General features: G+C 40.6%; 1 protein-coding gene across 4 annotated transcripts in view; it reads left to right on the top strand.

The window, feature by feature from the left end:
* Positions 1 to 457: 457 nt before the first annotated feature.
* The window catches only part of ppp2r3b (protein phosphatase 2, regulatory subunit B'', beta), a 67,533-nt gene continuing 48,793 nt past the window's right edge, over positions 458 to 19,197 (top strand). For 2 of the 4 annotated variants that reach the window (XM_029659101.2, XM_029658967.2), the window contains exons 1-2: positions 459 to 564; positions 5,160 to 5,551. In XM_029659101.2, the coding sequence (XP_029514961.1) occupies positions 5,183 to 5,551 (369 nt within the window). In that variant the 5' untranslated portion in view covers positions 459 to 564; positions 5,160 to 5,182. Of the gene's footprint in view, positions 565 to 1,580; positions 1,700 to 5,159; positions 5,552 to 19,197 lie in introns of all 4 variants that reach the window. The other 2 variants (XM_029659037.2, XM_029659168.2) reach the window with 2 other exon arrangements.

The raw sequence follows: 19,197 nt of genomic DNA, 5'->3' as shown, positions 1-19,197 counted from the left end.
AGGGACTGAACATGTTTTGTTCAGAAGGTACGGAGTTCTTCTGTCACAAACTCCACACAGTTGTCACTGACTAATTGGATAATAATTTCCCACTGAGCATTCATATAAATGTATCTTTATCAGGTTTTTGCTGTGGCCAACCTTACTTTTATTTATTTACATTTGCTCCTGCACCTAAATATAAATCCAAAATGAGCACCTGAATCTACTTCAGTCCAAGTAAAGCACTGGACATGTGTCAATAACACTTAGGAAACTCATGAATTGTTTTGTGTTCTACTTGTACCCCTGGTTGTCCTGAAAATAAAATGGTATAACGCTTCATTTTGAGGCTAAATATACGGTCTGGACAGATAAATGAAAGTCAGATGAATGAAAAGCCGACTTCTGATGGGGACTCAGGACTGATAGGGTTAATTAAGTCACGTTCTTGTTGTCAGAAAGTTCCCGCGTTGTTTGCTCTTCCTGGTTACCTAGGTAGGGAACGAGATCTGGAATTCAAAGTAAACCCCGGTGAAATGAACGCTTCTTTACAATTTGTATCCTGACTATAATAACATACAGGTAATCTTTCAAATGTGAATCTACTTGTATATGGTAGCTCGCTACATACATTTCTTTTCAATGCCTTCATCGTAGCTAGTGGTATTTTGCTTGCATTGCTCCAATTAGCGTAGCAGTTTGTGTCACGACAGAAGCAGTAACTAACAGTTAGCTGCTGCTGTGGCTATAACGTTATTTGTTTTAATTTTAACGTTGATTAAGTAGCTTGTTATTTATGTTCCTTTTCAGTATTAGGAAATGGCTGATGCAACTGTCTAGCTATTTAACTGCTGGATAAATTAGCTAATTGCTGTGATAATGATTTGCGAGACATAGCTAGTTGTTGTAGTTAGCAAATTAGCTAACGTTACCGTAGTAACATTAATCTTGACAGGGTTCGTGCAAAAGGTAACGTTGGATAATTTATCTAACTACTACTGTTGAAGGCTGGCGTTTATTACCTTGCTTTCTTGCAGTTTCCAAACATTAGATACCTTTTTGGTTTTCCTTTCCAATGTAGCTCTCTGTCTGATACACGAGAGATGAAAGCTAACTTTCTAGCTACCGCACTAGCCCAATAATGGACTAAAGGAGCCTAACGTTACCCAAGAATCTTAGCTACATATTCTGTTCAGAGGCAAATTGGCTCTGGCAGCTAAATACTCAATCTAAATGTGAATCAATTCTCATTTACAATACGGTTCTAGAAACATAATGTAATCTACTGTCAAATCACATTAAAATAATTGTACAAATGCAAAATGTACTTATTGTACACCACGGGAGGTTGGTGGCACCTACATTTGGGAGGACCGGCTTGTGGCAATGGCTGGAGCGAAATTGGTGTAATGGTATTAAATACGTCAAACTCATGTTTTTATGTGTTTTACTCGATTCCATTTACTCTGTTACAGACATTATTATGAGCTGTCCTCCCCTCAGCAGCCTCCACTGCTGTACCCTGTTTTAACAGTTGCAGCCGACAGTAGTTTTCAGTGACAACATCTTTGTGGCATCTGTCTTCCGTTTACACACAGGTGTTCGGAGACGCAGATGGCTAATTAGCACAGGCAGTCGATTCTGATTTCTGTCTGTTTTCCATAAAGAAGTGCTGTAACATGGAAATATGCAGCGTGGAAACCCTAACCATATAAAGGTGTGTAGTAATTTAAACTTAAAAGTAATAATCTTGCTGATATGATAGATACACTCCTTATGTTTCCAAAACCGTACTGCAAGCGATGCGTCTTAATGTTAGTGCAAGCGTCGGGGCTTTAACGAAACATCTGGCTAACGTTAATGCGTTTGCCAGAAGATACTATCGTCAAGGCGCTAACACGGAACCCAAACCGGCTGCATGCGTGTGCCATCGTGCGCTATTGTGCATAAATGTATTTGGTCCCCCTACACCAAGCGCGATCACGACACGCATGTTAAAATATCAAAACAAACTCTGAACTAATTACATTAATTTGGGGACAGGTCGAAAAGGATTAAACATGTATGGCAATTTAGCTAGTTAGCTTGCACTTGCTAGCTAATTTGTCCTATTTAGCTAGCTTGTTGTTGCTAATTAATTTGTCCTGGGATATTAACATTGAGTTATTTTACTTGAAATGCACAAGGTCCTCTACTCCGACAATTAATCCACACAAAACGGCCAACTGAATCGTTTCTAGTCATCTCTCCTCCTTCCAGGCTTTTTCATCTTTGAACTTATATGGTGATCGGCATCTCAACTTTCATAGTATTACCACAACGACCGGCAAAACAGTTCTTCTTTCAATCACCCACGTGGGTATAACCAATGAGGAGATGGCACGTGGGTACCTGCCTCTATAAACCAATGAGGAGATGGGAGAGGCAGGACTTTCAGTGCGATCTGCATCAGAAGTAGAAAGGAGTTCTATTTTAGCCCTTGTAAATAAATAAAAACAGTATGGGGATGAGGTAGGTAAAAATGGGTGGGCTATTTGCCGATAGACTATGTACAGCTACAGCGATCGGTTAGCTGCTCAGATAGCAGATGTTTGAAGTTGGTGAGGGAGATAAAAGTCTCCAACTTCAGCGATTTTTGCAATTCGTTCCAGTCACAGGCAGCAGAGAACTGGAACGAAAGGCGGCCAAATGAGGTGTTGGCTTTAGGGATGATCAGTGAGATACACCTGCTGGAGCGCGTGCTACGGATGGGTGTTGCCATCGTGACCAGTGAACTGAGATAAGGCGGAGCTTTACCTAGCATGGACTTGTAGATGACCTGGAGCCAGTGGGTCTGGCGACGAATATGTAGCGAGGGCCAGCCGACTAGAGCGTACAAGTCGCAGTGGTGGGTGGTATAAGGTGCTTTAGTGACAAAACGGATGGCACTGTGATAAACTGCATCCAGTTTGCTGAGTAGAGTGTTGGAAGCAATTTTGTAGATGACATCGCCGAAGTCGAGGATGAATGGGCTAGCTCATTAACGTTAGTATCCATAGACTATTTTAAACAACTCCACGATTTAAGCCGCTACTATTGTGAGCGCACTGGAGCTCCGACACCACCTAAAATAAAGTTGGGAAAAAAAGAGACTTATTGCAGCATCTAAAGAATAGCCTGCAATTACACACAACATAGTTCTGCAGTGGAAAGCTAAATAAATATGTAAACACTCGGTTGTAACTATTTTTCTATGTTTCATTATGTTAGTCTGTTTGTCTCCACCATAAGGCGCATTTTTCTATAAATATGTTTGATATAGAAGGTAAAACCCTCTTCAAGCACCATTTTGCCACAGATTTGCTAGAAATTAGCTAATGTTTCATTGGATGTATAAATGTGAAGCATCCGGTTGGTGTTTCCACTAACTATCAAATATGGTAATTTAAAAATATATTTAAACTTTATTTAACCTGGCAAGTCAGTTAAAGATCAAATTCTTATTTACATTGACGGCCTATCCTGGCCAAACCCGGGCGACGCTGGGCCAATTGTGCGCCGCCCTATGGGACTCCCGATCACGGTGATGCAGCCTGGATTCGAACTAGAACGCTGCGCCACTCGGGATGAGAGGAAGCCTTGTGGCCGGTAGTGGGAGGAGATGGATTTTAGGCCAACATTCTGCTCATTTTCTTATCATTTGAGCTCATTCAGTTTTCTGTTTCCAAAACTAGAATCTGTAACAAATAAAATGTTATTTGTCACATACACGTGTTTAGCAGATGTTATTGCGGCTGTAGCGAAATTCTTGTGGTTCTAGCTCTAACAGTGCAGTAATATCTAACAGTAATATCTAACAATTTCACAACAATAAACAAATCTAAAGGAATGGAATTAAGAATATATAAATATTGGGCTTAGCAGTGTCAGAGCGGCATCGATTTAGATACAGTAGAATAGTATAGAATACAGTATATACATATGAGATGAGTAATGCAAAATATGTAAACATTATTAAAGTAACTAGTGTTGCATTATTAAAGGGGCCAGTGATTCCAAGTCTATGTATATAGGTCAGCAGCCTCTATAATGTGCTAGTGATGGCTATTTAACAGAATTTAACATTCTGATGGCCTTGAGATTGAAAAGCTTCTATCTTTGATGCACCTGTACTGGCCTCGCCATCTGCAATAAAACCATCATATTGCATATTTTTGTGGTAACTTGTAGAGATAGAAGGGGTCAACTAAACATGTGAAAATGTTGACTAAATTCTTTTGTTACTCACTATGCTTTTCTGAAAGTCAAACATGTCCTTTTGCTGATGGAATACTACATTTTTAAAGAATATATACTTTTCCCCCAAAAGTTATTAATACATTTTTTAAAACCAGATCTGCTGTTCATTTGAGCAATATGAGATGGGGGGGAGTTCCATGCAATACTGGCTTCATATAATACTGTACACTTTCTTGAATTTGTTCTGAATTTGGGGACTGTGGGGGGGGGGGGGGGGCTTGTGGCATGTCTGGTGGGGTAAGTGTGTGTGTAAGTTGACAATGCAACCCATTTAGAATTTAACACATTCATGTTTCTTATAAAAGGATGTGATGCAGTCAGTCTCTCCTCAACTCTTAGTCAAGAGTAACTGACATGCATAGTATTAATATTAGCCCTCTGATTACAATGAAGAGCAAGATGTGCCGCTCTGTCCTGGGCCAGCCTCAGCTTAACTAGGTCTTTCTTTGTAGCACTTGGACACATGGCTGGACAATAATCAAAGATAAGACAAAACTAGAGCCTGTAGGACTTGCTTTTTGGAGTATGGTGTCAAAAAAGCAGAGCATCTCTTTTATTATGGATAGACCTCTCCCCATCTTTACAACCATTGACTCTATATGTTTTGACCATGACAGTTTACAATGTAAGGTAACACCAAGTAATTGTCTCCTTAACTTGTTCAACAGCCAACACCATTCGTTACCAGATTCAGCTGATTTCTAGAGCTTAGAGAATGATTTGTACCAAATACAATGCTTGTAGTTTTAGAGATGTTCAGGACCAGTTTATTACTGGTCACCCATTCCTAAACGTATCTAATGTGATGAAAACTGCCCACTGGTATATCTGAAGGGATCTAGCTAGCCAGCTACGTAGCTGCCCAGCCCATATTCTCTATTTGATTTCCCCATTGACAGGTGCTGTGGTGTCAAAGTAGTAGATGGAGGTTAACAACATGCCATCGCCACAAGTCCTGCAACCGGTGCTTAAAATGAAAGTGGATGAGCTCTTCCTCAACTGGTTGAGTGAGCCAACGACCCAGACGATACTCAAAGACTACCTCGGCCTGATCAAGAGTGGACAGAGCATTGATCTGGGGCTTGGGGACACTAAGGACAAAAGGTCAATGACCTTCAATGAGAACAACAATGTGGCGTCCAAGAGAAGTCTGACGGAGAGGTCTTCTGCACCCCTCGGTGCGCCTTCCAGCCCCCCCTCTACACACACACTACCCTCTGGGAGCAGTGGTAATGCCAGAATTGTGGGACCCAATGGGAGGGCTCTACGGAGGTCTGTCAGCACTAAAAAGGTAAGGCTGCTGCTCACTAGACTCATTTATTTCAGTCCCAATTCATCATCCTAACCTCTGGCCCTAGAAATGTATCTTTGATCTGACATCATTGGATGGGTGTAGCCAATATACAGTGCATTCGGGAAAGTATTCAGACTTATTTTTTCCACTTTTTCTCATTGTTACAGACTTATTCTAAAATTGCTTTAAAAAATGCTCATCGATCTACACACTAACCCATAACGACAAAGCGAAAGCAGGTTTTTAGAAATGTTTGAAAATTTATAAAAAATAAAAAAAACAGATACCTTATTTACATAAGTATTGAGACCTTTTGCTATGAGTCTTTTTTAAATGTATATTTTTGGAGCGTTTCTGTCAATCTTGAGTAAGGACACGCACCTGATTATGCATAGAAGTAGGCCTAGACTACCTGGCCTGTGTGCAAATGTAGGCCTACAAATGTGCCCATCTGAGGATCTGATACTATTTCTGATTGCCTTAACTCACCATCACTGTGTAGCTTCTCAAAGTAATTTTTTATTTGCCTCAAGCATCAAGTAAACATCCATTTTACATCCATTGTATTAACTACTCAACGTAGCCCATTTTGAAAAATCTTTCCAGCTCAATCCTTTTTGATAAACACTCAGCATGAAAGGGGGAAAAAAATGTCATGCTCTGATCTGGTGAAAATGTCATTAAATAGGCCTACCTGATTACTTCTTATCCCTTGTGCAAACAGCCTACAGCTGTGTCTGTCTGTCCAGAGCTCACTGGCACTGGAAACTCTGAGGGCCTAGAATATTTGATACAATATTGCAAGTTTGCTAGCAGGAGCTTTGGGCCAGACCAAGTTAATAGTTGATACAATGTTTCATGTTCGTTGCAGACAGACCGTGCATAGCCAATGTGATTTATAGGATATTTACTTTTTTCATGATATTTTCTACCTGCGGGCTGCAATATTTTTAGTAGGCTATTTTTACATATTGGCAATCGAAGTTACAAATAAAAAAGTATCAGTTTCATTTAGATTTTTGATTAACTATGTAACATTGATTTTGCGATATGAAGACTTTATTATAAATGAAACTCTTCCAGGAAAAGGTGCATCTGAAATTCATAACTGGCACGCAGATCAGCAGAAATGGGACGATAACTTGACACTCCAAATGGAAAAGTTTGCTGACCGCTGGTGCAGCCTATTACAGGCAACTTCAGGAGCTTAGCAGCATAATCACGGTAGGCCAGCAGCATCGGGAGGAGGGTCGGGAACAGGTTTTTGTTCTTCTGGTGAGGCTATATTGATCTCTACGGGCTCTCTAGTAATTTGTGTCTTCATTTTTAATTGCAGTGCTTAAAACATCAGACAAGATAAATGGCCTACATATAGTTTATTTAATTCAAACATAGGGTGTGTCTACAGTGCCCCCTTTCCACATTTTGTTACGTTACAGCCTTATTCTAAAATGGATTCAATAGCCAATTTCCTCAGCAATCTACACACTATCCCATAATGACAAAGTGAAAACAGGTTTGGTTTTTAGACATTTTTGCAAATCTATTTAAAAAACAACAAGTATTTACATAAGTATTCAGCCCCTTTGCTACATGTATGAGACTTGAAATTGAGCTCAGGTGCATCCTGTTTCCATTGATCGTCCTTGAGATGTTTCTGCAACTTGATTGGAGTCCACCTGTGGTAAATTCAATTGATTGGATGTGATTTGGAAAGGCACACACCTGTCTATATAAGGTCCCACAGCTGACAGTCCATGTCAGAGCAAAAACCAAGCCACGAGGTTGAAGGAATTGTCTGTAGAGATCAGAGACCGGATTCTGTGCAGGAAAAGATCTAGGGAAGGGTACTAAAAAATTCTGCAGCATTTGAAGGTCCCCAAGAACACAGTGGCCTCAATCATTCTTAAATGGAAGAAGTTTGGAACCACCTAGACTCTTCCTAGAGCTGGCCGCCCAGCCAAACTGCGTAGTCTGGGGAGAAGGGCCTTGGTCAGGGACCAAGAACCAGATGGTCACTAACAGAGCTGTAGAGAACCTTCCAGTCTGGTGTGTTAGCTAGGTCTGGGACAAAAGTGTGACACCAATCTAACACTAAACTAACACTGTAGTTTCTAAATATTTAAAACTAGCCAACCATTTTCATATCATAGACCATGGCTCTCCAACTCTGTTCCTGGAGAGCTACCGTCCTGTAGGCTTTCCCTCCAACCGTAATCTAGCGCACCCGACTCAAATAATTAGCTGGTTGAATCAGGTTAGTTACAACTGGGGTTGGATTGCAAATCAGAGGTTAGCTCTCCAGGTACAGGGTTTGAGAGTATGGTTACATGCACACAACAATGCAATTTATTGTAGATAGTCAGATTTAGTAGAATAGTTTGATTAAAATGTTTACGTGCTTTGCAAGAACGATTTCCCTAATAATCCTGTTAACATGGACACATCTGAAATCAGGCTACCTGTTGACACTCTGATAAATGCAAAAAATTGCCAATCAAAATGACTGTTCTACCACAGCGGCCATGTTATTTTTCTGAAGCATATTTGATTCTGAGTTCAGACGTAAAATGTGTGTGTGAAGTACTTCTAGACGCATACATTGTTCCGAACTCACTTCACTCACACTAAAGAGAGCGGCTCGCTCGGCTGGTGCTAGCACATGCGCTGATCAAATACACAGCTGTTACGCCGATGTCGGGTCCTAATATTTCTAAAGATTATGCAGAACCAGGTCTTTTAATCTGCGTGTGTTTATTTAGATTTTGACCTTACATCGATTTAAGATGAGCAGTGTAAGGTGTTTATGCAATAGTCTATAGTTTGCCAACTGCCATAATCAGTTTTAATATCGAATTATTACTGTGCATGGAAACATACTCATTAATAGTTAGTTCTTGCATCCATAGCTAAACTGCGGTTACATTTCTCAAGCCCCATCCTTCAGCTGTTTACCAAAACAAGTGGCAGGGTGGCCGCTTTGTTGTGTTTGTAATCCCAGTTTGCTGTTTTAAAAAGTGTTAGACCTAGTTAGTTTGTCTGTTTTATGATACTAAGAGCTATCCTATCAGCAAAGTCCCACATTCCATGATGGATTGTGGAGCAGTCCCAAATCCTTTCTTGGGGTCTGGACTAGTGGTCGACCGATTAATCGGAATGGCTGATTAATTAGGGCAGATTTCAAGTTTTCATAACAATGGGAAATCGGTATTTTTGGATGCCGAATTTGCCGATTTTGTATTTAAAAAAATAAAAAATAAATAATAATTTAGCTTGCCTATTACGTGAATGCAGTAAGAAGCCAAGGTAAGTTGCTAGCTAGCATTAAACGTATCTTATAAAAAACAATCAATCGATTATAATCACTAGTTATAACTACACATGGTTGATGATATTACTAGTTTATCTAGCGTGTCCTGCGTTGCATATAATCGATGCGGTGCGCATTCGCGAAAAAGGACTGTCGTTGCTCCAACGTGTACCTAACCATAAACATCAATGCCTTTCTTAAACTCAATACACAGAAGTATATATTGTTAAACCTGCATATTTAGCTAAAAGAAAGGTTAGCAGGCATTATTAACCAGGTGAAATTGTCACTTCTCTTGCGTTCATTGCACGCAGAGTCAGGGTATATGCAACAGTTTGGGCCGCCTGGCTCATTGTGAACTAATTTGTCAGAATGTTACGTAATTATGACATAACATTGAAGGTTGTGCAATGTAACAGCAATATTTAGACTTAGGGATGCCATCCGTTAGATAAAATAAGGAACGGTTCCGTATTTCACTGAAAGAATAAACGTTTTGATTTCGAAATGATAGTTTCCGGATTCGGCCTTATTAATGACCTACGGCTCGTATTTCTGTGTGTTATGGTATAATTAAGTCTATGATTTGATAGAGCAGTCTGACTGAGCGATGGTAGGCACCAGCAGGCTCGTAAGCATTCATTCAAACAGCACTTTCGTGCGTTTTGCCAGCAGCTCTTCGCAATGCTTCAAGCTGTTTATGACTGTTTATGACTTCAAGCCTATCAAGTCCCGAGATTAGGCTAGCGGGGTGCGCGCTAATAGCGTTTCAAACGTCACTCGCTCTGAGACTTGGAGTAGTTGTTCCCCTTTCCCTGCATGGGTAACGCTGGTTCGAGGGTGGCTGTTGTCGATGTGTTCCTGGTTCGAGCCCAGGTAGCGGCGAGGAGAGGGATGGAAGCTATACTGTTACACTGGCAATACTATGGTGCCTATAAGAACATTCAATAGTCAAAGGTATATGAAATACACATCGTATAGAGAGAAATAGTCCCATAATTTCTATAATAACTAAGACTCATGTTAAAAGGAACCACCAGCTTTCATATGTTCTCATGGTCTGAGCAAGGAACTTAAATGTTAGCTTTCTTACATGGCACATATTGCACTTTTACTTTCTGCTCCAACACTTTGTTTTTGCATTATTTAAACCAAATTGAACATGTTTCATTATTTTCTTGAGGCGAAATTGATTTTATTGATGTATTATATTAAGTTAAAATAAGTTTTCATTCAGTATTGTTGTAATTGTCATTTATTACAAATACAGCAAAAAAAATTGACCGATTTTTAATCGGTATCGGCTTTTTTGGTCCTTCAATAATCGGTGTCGGCGTTGCAAAATCATAATCGGTCGACCTCTAGTCTGGACAGTGACTCAAAAACAAATGCACAAGTCTGTATGTCTCGTTCATTCAGATAATCACAAGCATGGCATGGTTCTCAAAGCTAAAGAGTGGGTGCAGTCAAAGCAAAACCAATATTTTCTTAGTATTCAACAAGGGACAGTTTAAATGGCCTAGTCTCTAGCCACAACAGTGATTAGCAGAAATTAGAGAAACGCAACAGAACCATTCCAACTCCCTATCTGTGGATTTCAGTCAGATAATGGTCTTTTCTCAAGGGAGACATCTGTTGGTAATGAATTGCTTGTCATAGGCTCTCCCTCTCTGTGTCTGCTATGGCTCGGATGATACCAATATCGCAATACTCATTAGTATTGTGGCAAGGAAACAAAACACGAAGCGGATGAACTTCTTTCGGAAAACAGCCCTAATGTTGGAAACACACATTATGTTGTCATTGAGTCACATTTATTTATTTTCCAAGCTATAGCACACTATTTTACACCAGGTTTTTAAAGAACCAAAGAGTTTGGTCTGCTTTGTGTTTTCATTTTTGCCATGGAAAAAGTATTGCTGTGAAACGTCAAGAGGTTTGACAGATGTGAAAAGGTGATTTCCACGTCCGTTCTCTTTTTTTTCCCCCCCGAGCTCTTCACTGGTCCCCGGCCCCATTCCCTCCGAGTAGCAACTGTTTTGTACAGTCTGTATTTTGTGGCCTGACGTCAGAGGCATGTGCCCACAATGTCACTTCGTATTAAAGTGATTGCTATCGGGTATCAAGTAATGCTCTATTTTAAGCAAGCCACAGGAATTCCAGAATACAAATGCATTCTTCAAAGGATTAGTTAAAAATGCAATTAACGTCATACTGATGCTGCTCAGAACAGCTGGTTCAACTTTCACACAAGACACTGATATAGATAGCCTTGGTTTCCCTTGTGCTTGCATTAACTACTCAGAACTGAGCCTGGGTGTGCAGGCAAGAGTGGCAGCAGATTTGTCCTCTGTGTAATTTCAGTGAAGAGTAACTCTACACAGATGCTGTTAATTGTCTGAGGAAATGGCGGTCGATCATTCTTTTGATTTTCTGCTGAGGAGGGTGAGGTTCAGAGAAGGCAAGATATCTACTAGGCATGACCTGAGGTCTCAATGATTTGAAGTGATCAGTGTTCGCCGCCTTTTAATGGGCTGTCGAGGCTACATTTGAACAATCCATATTCAGTTTCTACAATCACTTGAGTGGTCATTGAACCTGTTTTACTGTGACCCTTCTGAAGCCTTTGGAGCTTGCTCCTGCTCGCTTTCTCGTGAAGTCGGCCACACGTAGGCTAGAACAATTCTAGCCAGCACCCAGCCTCAAGTGGCAACCCAAAAGGAATCAGCCACTACCCATCAATGGGTCCCAAACAAGCATTTTGGAAACAATTCTGACAAGGCTAGGATAATGTCTCAGTTAAGCATAAGACATCCAGTTTTATTTTCAGGATTCCTAAACATTAGCTTTAATTGTATCTTGGAAATTGGATTTTGGGGTCTTTAAAAAAATAATATGCTGCTGTGCATTAACCATGATGCTTTTTCCTGGCAAAGGGGGACTTAAGGCTCGTATTTCTGTGTGTTATGTTATAATTAAGTTTATGAGTTGATAGAGCAGTGTGACTGAGTGATGGTAGGCACCAGCAGGCTCGTAAGCATTCATTCAAACAGCACTTTCGTGCGTTTTGCCAGCAGCTCTTCTCAATGCTTCAAGCATTGCACTGTTTATGACTTCAAGCCTATCAACTCCTGAGATTAGGCTGGTGTAACCGATGTGAAATGGACGCAGCTGTCTAAGGCACTGCATCTCAGTGCAAGAAGCGTCACTACAGTCCCTGGTTCGAATCCAGGCTGCATCATATCCGGACGTAATTGGGAGTCCCATAGGGCGGAGCACAATTGGCCCAGCGTTGGCCGGGGTAGGCCGTCATTGTAAATAAGAATTTGATCTTAAACTGGCTTGCCTGGTTAAATAAAGGTTCCACACGCACATACACACCACACTAACCAAAAAGTTATTTTGTTGCCATTTACGTATGTCCCCATTACCAGTAAAACATAATCAAAACCTATTTCTTTCACTTAGTTGTTGTGCTGTTTCATTCATTTGTTCAGTCGTTTCATTCTCAACCAGGATTTCATCATACATGTCAAGCAGTGACGTTTCAGCTCGTTGTGGGTGGCCTGTCTTCCTCGATACGCACTGTCACTGTGTCCGTTTCCATCTTGTCTAGCTGTGTATGTAACATTTCACGTAAATCCTGTTTCTTGTCTGCATCGAAGTAGCGGCCCTTGTAGATAGCATCGAGCATGGTGGCGACACAGTAAAAGGCTCAGCGAGAATGCCCCCGAATCGCTTGTTCACAACCTTTTCGGCAGTTTTGTTGAGCAGGCGTTTAAATGCATCACGCCTGCTGCAGGCACAGTTGATGAGCTTATTTCTCCAGTCAGCTGTTTGAATGGAGCTAGGTAGTGTGTTCATGTTCTCAAATGCCATTGCAATGGCAGCAGCAGTATGACAACCAGCACGTTCATGAGCGTGCAATACGACTTCTCAGTACGAAATCTTCAACAACCCACTGTGCTGTCAGACTCTGCATGCTCATGGGGCTGATATCGCTGGTCCAAATGTCAGTTGTGGAGCTAATAGCAGTGACTCATCTACTGTGTAACTCCCGGTAGGGCAACATCGGAAAAATAGCGCACTTGGTAGTAGAGGTCGACCAATTAATCGGAATGGCCGATTAATTAGGGCCGATTTCAAGTTTTCATAACAATCGGAAATCTGTATTTTTGGGCAGCGATTTGGCCGATTTTTGTATTTTATTTTTTAAATATTTTTTTACACCTTTTTCTTTCATCTTTATTTAACTAGGCAAGTCAGTTAAGAACACATTCTTATTTTCAATAACGGCCTAGGAACGGTGGGTTAACTGCCTCGTTCAGTGGCAGAACGACAGATTTTCACCTTGTCAGCTCGGGGGATACAATCTTGCAACCTTACAGTTAACTAGTCCAACGCTGTACCGACCTGCCTCTCTCTCATTGCACTCCACAAGGAGACTGCCTTTTTCGCGAATGCAGTAAGCCAAGGTAAGTTGCTAGCTAGCATTAAACTTATCTTTATAAAAACAATCAATCATAATCACTAGTTAACTACACATGGTTGATATTCCTAGATATTATCTAGCGTGTCCTGCGGTGCATATAATCTGACTGAGTATACAAGCATCTAAGTATCTAACTGAGCGGTGGTAGGTAGGCAGAAGCAGGCGCGTAAACATTCATTCAAACAGCACTTTCTTTGCGTTTTGCCAGCAGCTCTTCGTTGTGCGTCAAGCATTGCGCTGTTTATGTTGTGCATCAAGCATTGTGCGTCAAGCACTCCCGAGATGAGGCTGGTGTAACCGAAGTGAAATGGCTAGCTAGTTAGCGCGCGCTAATAGCGTTTCAAACGTCACTCGCTCTGAGCCTTGGAGTGGTTGTTTCCCTTGCTCTGCATGGGTAACGCTGCTTCGAGGGTGGCTGTTGTCGTTGTGTTCCTGGTTCGAGCCAAGGGAGGAGCGAGGAGAGGGACGGAAGCTATAATGTTACACTGGCAATACTAAAGTGCCTATAAGAACATCCAATAGTCACAGGTTAATGAAATACAAATGGTATAGAGGGAAATAGTCCTATAATTCCTATAATAACTACAACCTAAGACTTCTTACCTGGGAATATTGAAGACTCGTGTTAAAAGGAACCACCAGCTTTCATATGTTCTCATGTTCTGAGCAAGGAACTTAAATGTTAGCTTTCTTACATGGCACATATTGCACCTTTACTTTCTTCTCCAACACTTTTGTTTTTGCATTATTTAAACCAAATTGAACATGTTTAATTATTTATTTGAGGCTAAATTGATTATATTAAGTTAAAATAAGTGTTCATTCAGTATTGTTGTAATTGTCATTATTACAAATAAAAATGTAAATTGTCCGATTAATCGGTATCGGCTTTTTTGGTCCTCCAATAATCGGTATCGGCGTTGAAAAATCATAATCGGTCGACCTCTACTTGGTAGTGTGTACCGGTGCTCGACCAGTCGGCGAAAGCCAACATTACCCACGACAGAAAACGGTTGATTGTCAAGGGCCATGAATTCCAATATCTTGGCGTTAATGGATTTTGCCTTTGAGTTGTCTCTGAAATGTTCTTACTCTTTGAAACGAATGCTGGACTTGTTGACTGCTTGACCCTTACAGCAGACATTGTGGGTTAGGTTAGGAATGCTGTTTCTTACACGTGCAACACGTGTAGTGCAACATTTTACGTGGAGCCATTATGTAATGTACCTACGTTATATAGGTATGCACGTCAGCTTTGACCGGTTTTGTACATCGGCGTTAAACTAGATATCAGGCCGATGTTGGCATTTTTAGCTAATATCATCCGATTCCGATATGTTCACTGATATCGTGCATCCCTAGTAACAACCGTGTCATTACGGCAGCTAAGGGCTTATTCAGTTCTCAATGACTAGGCCTATATCTATTCTATTCTGAAACACTTTATTTCAATTTAGAGGCTTTATTTGCATGGGAAACATATGTTAACATTGTCAAAGCAAGTGAAGTAGATCATAATTAAATTCTCGGGCCAACTCTTCTCTGTATATGTCAATGATGTCGCTCTTGCTGCTGGTGATTCTCTGATCCACCTCTACGCAGACGACATCATTCTGTATACATCTGGCCCTTCTTTTGACACTGATAACCAACCTCCAAACGTGCTTCAATGCCATACAATACTCCTTCAGTGGTCTCCAACTGCTCTAAAATTCAAGTAAAACTAAATACATGCTCTTCAACCGATTGCTGCCCGACTAGCATCACTACTCTGGAAGGCTCTGACTTAGAATATGTGGACAACTACAAATACCTAGGTGTCTGGTTAGACTGTAAACTCTCCTTCCAGACTCACATTAAGCATCTCCAATCCAAAATGAGGTCTAGAATCGGCTTCCTATTTTGCAACAAAGCCTCCTTCAGTCATGCTGCCAAACATAGCCTTGTAAAACTGACTATCCTACCGATCCTTGACTTCGATGTAATTTACAAAATTCCTCCAGTACCTGTACACAGCCAATCTGTAAATAGCACACCAAACTACCTCCTCCCCATATTATTACTTACCCTCTTGCTCTTTTGCACCCCAGTATCTCTACTTGCACATCTATCACTCCAGTGTTAATGCTAAATTGTAATTATTTCGCCTCTATGGCCTATTTATTGCCTTACCTCCCCAATCTTACTACATTTGCACACACTGTATAGATGTTTATTGTATAATTGACTGTACGTTTATCCCATGTGTAACTCTTTGTTGTTTTTGTCGCACTGCTTTGATTTATCTTGTCCAGGTCGCAGTTGTAAATGAGAACTTGTTAAATAAAGGTGAAAAAAATAAAAAGTGAAATAAACAATACAAATGTACAGTAAACATTACACTCACAGAAGTTCCAAAAGAATAAAGACATTTCAAATGTAATTGTCTATATACAATGATATATGTGTTGTATACAATGATACATATATGTGTTGTAAGGATGTGCAATTATTTAAAGTGCAAAAATGAAAATAAATAAACAAATATGGGTATATGTTTTTTTTTACAATGATGCCCCTTTCTTGTGGCAACAGGTCACATCTTGCTGCTGTGATGACACACTGGGGTATTGGGGTAGATATGGGAGTTTATAAAAATTGGGTTTGTTTTTGAGTTCTTTGTGGGTCTGTGTAATCTGAGGGAAATATGTGTCTCTCTGGTCAAACATTTGGCAGGAGGTTAGGGAGTGCAGCTCAGTTTCCACCTCATTTTGTGGGCAGTGTGTACATGGCCTGTCTTCTCTGGAGAGCCAGGTCTGCCTAGCAAGGCTATGAGTCAAAGCTTTCCTTAAGTTTGGGTCAGTCACAGTGGTCAGGTATTATGCCACTGTGTACTCTCTGTTTAGGGCCAAATAGCATTTGAGTTTGCACTGTTTTTTTGTTAATTTTTTGACACAGTGGAAAGATTTATATATATTTTTTCTCATGATTTGTTTGGGTCTAATTGTGTTGCTGTCCTGGGGCTCTGTGGGGTCTGTTTGTGTTTGTGAACAGAGCCCCACTACCAGCTTGCTTAGGGGACTCTTCTGCAGGTTCATCTCTCTGTAGCACCAAATCGTCCGTAAACAGTAGACATCTGACTTCAGATTCTAGTAGGGTGAGGCCAGGTGCTGCAGACTGTTCTAGTGCCCTCGCCAATTTGTTTGTGTGTGTGTGTGTGTGTTGAAGAGGGTGGTGCTTAAGCTGCATCCCTGTCTCACCCCATGGCCCTGTGGAAAGAAAAGTTTTTGCCAATTTTAACTTGTTGTTTGTGGATTTTATAATGTCGTATGTTTTTTCCCCAACACAACTTTCCATCAATTTGTATAGCAGACCCTCATGCCAAATTCAGTCGAAGGCTTTTTTTTAAATCACCAAAGCGTGAAGACTGCCTTTGTTTTGGTTTGTTTGTCAATTAGGGGGTGCAGGGTGAATATGTGGTCTGTAATACGGTAATTTGGTAAAAAGCCAATTTGACATTTGTTTTCACTGAGGAAATGTACGAGTCTGCTGTTAATTATAAGGCAGAGGATTTTCCAAGGTTGCTGGTGACTCATATCCCGCGGTAGTTATTGGGGTCAAATTTACTTCCTTTTGTGGATTTGGGTGATCAGTCCTTTGTTCCAAATATTGGGGAAGATGCCAGAGCTAAGGATGATGTTAGAGTTTAAGTATAGCCAATTGGAATTTGTTGTCTCTATTTAATAATTTCATTGAGGATACCATCAACACCACAGGCCTTTTTGGGTTGGAGGGTTTGTATTTTGTCTTGTAGTTCATTCAATTGGAGAATCCAGTGGGTTCTCGTTGTCTTTTAATAGATTCTTGATTCTAAGATTTGTATTTGATCATGTATATGTTTTTGTTCTTTGTTATAGGGCCAAAAAGATTGGAGAAGTAGTTTACCCATGCATCTGTGTTTTGGATAGATAACTCTTTGTTTAGTGTTTTCTATGGATTTTTCAATTACATTGAGCTCATTTCCGACGTGCTGTTCCTTCTTTTTCCGTAGTCTATTTCTGTATTGTTTTAGTCATTCATAGGCTTAGGTTTTCTGGGTCTTTGTTTTTGGTTGGACAGGTTTCTCAATTTCTTTTTTAGGTTTTTGCATTCTTCATCAAACCATTTGTCATTGTAAATTTTCTTTGGTTTTCTTATTTCACTGACTTTAACCTGGACCTAACCAAAAGAAAAAGGGTTCTTGTTTAGCCTACGTCTCGTCTTATCTGAGCAGGACCATCAAAACAAACGTTATTTGCCACATGCGCCGAATACAACAAGTGTAGACTTTACCGTGAAATGCTTACTTACAAGCCCTTAACCAACAGTGCAGTTCAAGATGAAAATATTTACGAAGTTGGCTAAGATAAAAAGTAATAATTACAAGTAACACAATAAGACTAACTATTACAAGGCTATATACAGGGGGCACCGCTACCGAGTCAATGTGCAGGGATACAGGCTAGTTGAGGTAATCTGTACATGTAGGTGGGGTTGAAGTGACTGCATAGGTAACAAACAAACAGCGAGTAGCAGCAGTGTACAAGAGGGGGGGTTCAATGTAAATTGTCCGTTGGCGATTTTTATGAATTGTTCAGCAGTCTAATGGCTTTGGAGTAGAAGCTGTTGAGGAGCCTTTTGGTGCTAGACTTGGCGCTCCGGTAATGCTAGCCGTGCGGTAGCAGAGGAAACCGTCTATGACTTGGGTGACTGGAGTCTCTGACAATTACATGGGCTTTCCTCTGACACCGCCTATTATATACAGTTGAAGTCGGAAGTTTACGTACACCTTAGCCAAATACATGTAAACTCGGTTTTTCACAATTCCTGACATTTAATCCTTGTAAAAATCCCCTGTCTTAGGTCAGTTAGGATCACAACTTTATTTTAAGAATGTGAAATGTCAGAATAATACTAGTGATTTATTTCAGCTTTTATTTCTTTCATCATATTCCCAGTGGGTCAGAAGTTTACATACACTCAATTAGTATTTGGTAGCATTGCTTTTAAATTGTTTAACTTGGGTCAAATGTTTTGTGTAGCCTTCCGGAAGCTTCCCGCAATAAGTTGGGTGAATTTTGGCCCATTCCTCCTGACAGGGCGGTGTAACTGAGTCGTCAGGTTTGTAGGCCTCCTTGCTCCCACACACTTTTTCAGTTCTGCCCACAAATGTTCTATAGGATTGAGGTCAGGGCTTTGTAATGGCCACTCCAATACCTTGACTTTGTTGTCCTTAAGCCATTTTGCCACAACGTTGGAAGTATGCTTGGCGTCATTGTCCATTTGGAAGACCCATTTGTGACCAAGCTTCAACTTCCTGACTGATGTCTTGAGATGTTGCTTCAATATATCCACATAATTTTCCTTTCTCATGAAGTCATCTATTTTGTGACCTGCAGCAAAGCACCCCCACAACACGATGCTGCCACCCGCGTGCTTCATGGTTGGGATGGTATTCTTCAGCTTGCAAGCCTCTTCCTCTTTCCTCCGAACATAACGATGGCCATTATGGCCAAACAGTTGTATTTTTGGTTCATCAGACCAGAGGACATTTCTCCTAAAAGTACCATCTTTGTCCCCATGTGCAGTTGCACACTGCAGTCTGGCTTTTTTATGGTGGTTTTGGAGCAGTGGCTTCTTCCTTGCTGAGCGGCCTTTCAGGTTTTGCCGATTTTTGGAAATTGCTCCCAAGGATGAACCAGACTTGTGGAGGTCTATGATTTTTTTTCTGAGGTCTTTGCTGATTTCTTTTGATTTTCCTATGATGTCAAGCAAAGAGGCAATGAGTTTGAAGGCAGGCATTGAAATACAATCACAGATACA

Source organism: Oncorhynchus nerka, linkage group LG1 (genome assembly GCF_034236695.1).
Source record: "Oncorhynchus nerka isolate Pitt River linkage group LG1, Oner_Uvic_2.0, whole genome shotgun sequence".
NCBI classification, from domain to species: Eukaryota; Metazoa; Chordata; class Actinopteri; order Salmoniformes; family Salmonidae; genus Oncorhynchus; species Oncorhynchus nerka.
The sequence above is the reverse complement of the archived record's forward strand: the minus strand, read 5'-3'. Positions and strand labels throughout refer to the sequence as shown.